Below are 5946 nucleotides of genomic sequence, written 5' to 3'. Positions count from 1 at the left end.
CCACTGTACTCCAGCCTGGGCGACAGGGCAAGGCTCTGTCTCAAAAAAAAAGAAGGCCAATAAGGTAAAATACAGATATGCACTGCTCAGAGCGTGGAGAATCTGTCTTTGATCAGCCTGGGTGTCCCACCGCATGACATTCAGACCCCGGGGCAGCAGCCCCACCTTCAGGCATGGTCCTGGCGCTGACGTAGGCTGCCACACTGCACCGTTCCTCAGGGGTGTCTTGGTTGCAAGCCTGCAGCTCGATGCGATAGCCCGTGAAGTGTCGCAAGCCGGAGATGACCAGCGACTCCTTGTTCACCACCTTCTCAAAGGGCCTGTGCTCCTCCGGACTCGTGGGCGTGCTGGTCGAGGAAGTGTTGGGGAAAGCTGCCACCGTGGGCACGGCCACCGTCACATTCCCAACATCGCCAAGGGACCTGCGTTTCCGAGATGGCCTGGAACGACAGTAGGACATGCATGATCACACCATCACCATCATTTTTTTTTTTTTTTAAATGACGCTGGAGAATTAAAAGGCTCGATGAAGAAGAAAGATCAGAGTGCAGGAGGGTGCAGCGGTGGAGAACATGGATTACAATGCAGACTGCCAGGAATGACCACCCAGAGCAGCTTTCAAGATGCCCTTGTGAGCACCTGAAGGATTAGAGCAGGCCCACCTCGTGAGGGATGAGTGCTTCTAAGACCATCAATAGTAGACACACACCGATATTCCCCTCGACATGCTCGATTTCAGGTTTTTCATTTTGCAGATAAATAGGCCAGCCAGGGTCAGTGACAAAAATAAGACACCAAAAGCACGTAAGAGTCTAGCTTCTCAGGAAGCCCTGCCAAATGGCATTTGCTCAATGGTCCAAGTTACTGATCGACATCGTCAGTTTAAACAGGAAAAAATACGTCTTCTCCTTCTTATGACTGCTTAGGGCACCTGCATAATTTGAGTGATTAAGCTGTAATTCTTAGAAAAGGAATCACATCACTCAGGTCAGGAAGATTAACTCCAAGAAACATCTGTGCAATCAGCACACTTCTCCCCATCCCTTGAAAAGATCCATCAAACAACAAATGTTGATAGCTAGCAAATTTTAAAATACAAAGAAAAAAGGATAAAGGAGAAAATGTAGGCTGGGCGAGGTGGCTCACACCTGTAATTCCAGTACTTTGGGAGGCCCAGGCGGGCAGATAACCTGAGGTCAGGAGTTCGAGACCAGCCTGGGCAACACGGGGAAACCCCGTCTCTACTGAAAATACAAAAATTAGCTGAGCCTGGTGGTGTGCAGCTGTAATCCCAGCTACTCAGGAGGCTGAGGCAAGAGAGTCACTTGAGCCCAGGAGGCGGAGGTTGCAGTGAGCCAAGATTGCGCCACTGTACTCCAGCCTGGGTGACAAAGCGAGACTCTGCCTCAAAAAAAAAAAAAAAAAAAAGAAAGAAAGAAAAGAAAATATAAATCACTTATAAATCCACAGCCCACTGCTTCCTTTGGGCAATTTTTTCCCCGTAAATATTATGTGTGAACATGATGAGCATCAAGCCTGTTTTATAAGCAAACTTGGTTTACTTGTTATATTGGAAGCATTTATTAAATATTTTCCTTTCAACATAACATCTTAACTAGGAGAGAATTTGGGGATTTTTTCCTTTTTAATGTTAGGGTTTTCCCCCATCACCTACAGAAGTAGCATGTGCTCCCTGCAGAAAACTTGGTAAATGATGAATGACTGTAAAATATTCCATTTACTACATGAGTCATCATTCACTTAACCATCCTCCTTATTTTATTCATTTTGAGGCAGAGTTTCACTCATGTCACCCAGGCTAGAGTGCAGTGGTGCAATCTCGGCTCACTGCAACCTCCACCTCCTGGGTTCAAGCGATTCTCCTGCCTCAGCCTCCTGAGTAGCTGGGATTACAGGCGTCTGCCACCATGCCCAGTTAATTTTTGTATTTTTAGTAGAGACGGAGTTTCGTCATGTTGGCCAGGCTGGTCTGGAACTCCTGACCTCAGGTGATCCACCCACCTCAGCCTCCCAAAGTGCCAGGATTACAGGCATGAGCCACCGTGCCCGGCTCCCTTTTTTTTTTTTTTTTTTTTTTTGCTGTTATAAATATTCCTTTGATCATTATCTGATTGTCTTATTACTTCCCCAAAGTAGATTCCTAGAGGAAAATATCACTAGGTTCAGGGAGATAAGAAACTCTTTACGCTTCTTAATATCTACAGCTAAATGGTTGTCCAGAAACTCTAAATTGACTTCTGGTTCCACCAGCAGGCCATGAGACTGCATTCCAGGACAATCTCAGCAACCCTAAGCCTTAACAGTTTTTTTTTTTTTTTTCCTTTCTGTGTTTGTTTAGTTTGTCTAGATTTTTAACCCAAGAGATTAAAAATATGCTATCACTCGACTATGTTATTTGCAGATCTTTATATTACTGTGACTTCATTTTTCCTTTATTGGTTCTCTGTGATTCTCCAAGGAATTGTCCCCTCCTTGTCCTTTGTTTTTCCCTGAATTCCTTGTGCTTTCCTTACTCCTGTGTTGTTTATTCGTTAAGGATATTAACCTTTTATGTATCATGCTACACAACTTACTCTTTTCCATTTGCCAGTAAGCTTTCTTTAAATGGTTTGATACAGGCTTTCATGTTTATTTATACAATTTAATATATCAGTAACATTTTAAAATTTGTTCCCTTACAAGTCATTCTAGATGGAGTTATTACGAGTTGTGCTAAGGTTTTATGGCAATTTGGAAAGGGATCTTTTTCCTTATTTTATATTCTAATTATTGCTTGTATATCTACAGTTTTTTTTAGTTATTTCTATTGTACCTACTTTCCCAAACTCTAACTCATTTTAAAAGTTTCATAATTGACTTTCTTGAGTTTTCAATGATATACTAGAAGAGGGGTCAGCAAATTTTCCCGTAAAGGGCTAGATAATAAATATTTTGGGTTTTGCAAGCCAAATGACCTCTGTCACAACTACTCTGTCATTGTAGCTTAAAGCAGCCCTAGATGATGTGTAAACAAGTGGGTGGGGTTGCATTCCAATAAGAGTTCATTTACAAAAACAGGCAGCTAGCCCATGGGCCATAGTTTGCCTACCCTTGAGCTAGACACTCTGCAAATAGCAATGACTTTATTTCCCACATTCCATTCTTTGCAACTCTAATTTCTGTTTCTTGTCTTATTACATTGGCTGGATGCCCAGAGAAATGTTAATTAGTAATGATGAGATGGGGTTTCCTTGTTTTGTTCCTAAGTATACTAAGAATAATTTTAAGAATGACGTTAGCTTGGCTGTTGGTTTAACCTAGGTAACATTTATCTTGTAGAAGAAATATTCTATTACTAGTTTTATGAGAGGACTCTTTTTTTTTTCCTCCCCTTTCTCTAAGTTAGGAATTTTAAATTAAGGTTATTGAAATAGGTATGATCTTCCTTATTGCACCTCTTGATGAAATAGATGATGTTATCAAATCTTCTGATCTTAAACCATCCTTGCATTTTGGAGATAAACAATATTGCCAGTGCAGTGTTTTATTTGGGACATTTGAATCTAATGTCACATATTAGCTTGGCCTGTGGCTTTTGTTCAGTGCAGTATCTTTGTCAAGAATTTTTTTTTTTTTTTGAGACAGAGTCTCACTCGGTTGCCAGGCTGGAGTGTGCAATGGTGTGATCTCAGCTCACTGCAACCTCCGCCTCCTGGGTTCAAGTGATTCTCCTGCCTCAGCCTTCCAAGTAGCTGGGATTACAGGCATGTGCCACCATATCTGGCTAATGTTTGTATTGTTAGTAGAGACAGGGTTTCACCGTGTTGGCCAGGATAGTCTCAATGTCTTGACCTTGTGATCCGCCCATCTTGGCCTCCCAAAGTACTGGGATTACGGGCCTGAGCCACCGTGCCCGGCCTCTTTGTCAATTTCTTTAAGGGTGTTATGTTCATTTCATAATATGAACTGGGACAATTTTTATAGATTTCTATGCCCTAAAATAGTTTTGATATTATAGGAAATAGATGCTCTTTCAGAACTTGAAAGAACGTGTCTATAAAACTCTCCAGGCCAAGGGATTTTTTTGAGGAAATTAATTGACACGTATCTTTCTCCAAGGTTCATAACCACTTAATTTTTCTGCTTATTTTTGAATCCATTTAGACAAGTTAAATTTTCCCACCATGCTGAAACTTTCAAACTAAGCAAGTGCACAGTTGTCCAAAGAACTTAACACATTAAAATTTTCTTCAGACACTAGTTTTATGTCATCTTCTTTCCTTCTGATTTCCCTTTGACTATGTTTACCATAGGCTTAGCTGTTATTGCTTTTCCCTTCCTGTCTAATACATTTATATTTTATAGTTTAAAGTTTATTTCTTAATGTATCAATCCATTTAAGTCTGCTAACTAACATCAAAGCCAAGCTTTGGCAATATTCTACAAGTGAAGGTATATGATATTCATGTTTTCATTATTTTCCAAAAGGACTTCAATGGAAGTTTCCATTTCTGCTTTGACCCAATAGATATGTAAGTGTTTAACTTTTTAACTTTTTTTTTTTTTAGATGGAGTCTCGCTCTATTGCCCAGGCTGGAGGGCAGTGGCCTGATCTTGGCTCACTGCAACCTCCGCCTCCCGGGTTCAAGTGATTCTTCTGCCTCAACCTCCCAAGTAGCTGGGACCACAGGCACGCGTTACCATATCTGGCTAATTTTGGTATTTTGAGTAGAGATGGGGTTTCACCATATTGGCCAGGCTGGTCTCAAGCTCCTGACTTCGTGAGGAGCCTTGGCCTCCCAAAGTGCTGGGATTACAGGTGTGAGCCACTGCACCCAGCCTGTAAGTGTTTAACTTTTAACCACCAACAAGTAGTTTTCTGTTTAAACTTTTGAAATTAACTTTTAGTTTCTATTGCAACGTCACCAGAAAATGTGTGGTAAGAAAACAAATCCCACTTTGGGGGCATTTGTTAAGATTTTCTTTGTGGTCTTTTTGTATTAAAAGACCAACAACATTCTAGAATGGAAAAGAAAACAGCTCCACCACTTACCAAGCCAAAGATATATCCATATGAGCAAGATTCAGATAATTTCTATACATGCAATGGGTCTTGTGAAAATAACCAAGACGCTGGTGCTTCATGAATAACTACTGAGAAATTGATACCTGAATAACCAGAGATGTAAAACGGGCTCATCAAATAGGCCAAATGGGTTTATATACCAAAAAGACCATGAAGTGGCAAAAGACAAAGCATCAACCGAGTGTTCTACTTCTTACATAGGCAGAATTTTTTTTTTTTTTTTTGAGATAGTCTTGCTCTTTTGCCTAGGCTGGAGTGCAGTGCGGTGATCTCGGCTCACTGCAACTTCCAATTTCTGGGTTCAAGCGATTCTCCTGCCTCAGCTTCCCAAGTAGCTGGGATTACAGGTGTGTATCACCATGGCCCCGCTAAGTTTTGTATTTTTAGTAGAGACGGGGTTTCGCCATGTTGGCCACGCTGGTTTCGAACTCCTGACCTCAGGTAATCCGCCTGCCTGGGCCTCCCAAAGTGCTGGGATTACAGACATGAGCCACGGTGCCCACCCTAGGCAGCATTTCATTATCCAACAATCCCACACTAAACTCGTGGTCTCAACCAAGGGTCCTTCTGCCCCCATCCCCCAGGGGGATATTTAGCAACGTCTGAAGATAGTTTTGGTTATTACTTTGGGGGGAAGACATGCTACTGGCATCAGATGAGTGGAAGCCAGTGATGTTGCTTAGTGTTGCTGGACACTGCCCAGGACAGTTTCCATGCCCTAGAATAGTCTGACCCCAAATATGATTTTTTATTATTAATTACTATTATGTATTTATTATTTTTTTTTTTTTTTTGAGACAGAGTCTTGCTCTGTCACCCAGGCTGGAGTGCAGTGGCGAGATCTCAGCTCACTGCCACCT

General features: G+C 41.7%; 1 protein-coding gene across 1 annotated transcript in view; it reads right to left on the bottom strand.

The window, feature by feature from the left end:
• The window catches only part of INSR (insulin receptor), a 218702-nt gene that overhangs the window by 27402 nt on the left and 185354 nt on the right, over positions 1 to 5946 (bottom strand). Inside the window, exon 11 of the mRNA XM_011982063.1 lies at positions 147 to 440. Coding sequence (XP_011837453.1) covers positions 147 to 440 — 294 coding nt within the window. The remainder of the gene's footprint in view (positions 1 to 146; positions 441 to 5946) is intronic.

This window comes from Mandrillus leucophaeus, unplaced genomic scaffold, assembly GCF_000951045.1.
Source record: "Mandrillus leucophaeus isolate KB7577 unplaced genomic scaffold, Mleu.le_1.0 Scaffold234, whole genome shotgun sequence".
Taxonomy (NCBI): Eukaryota; Metazoa; Chordata; class Mammalia; order Primates; family Cercopithecidae; genus Mandrillus; species Mandrillus leucophaeus.
This window is presented reverse-complemented; position numbering and strand designations above follow the sequence as displayed.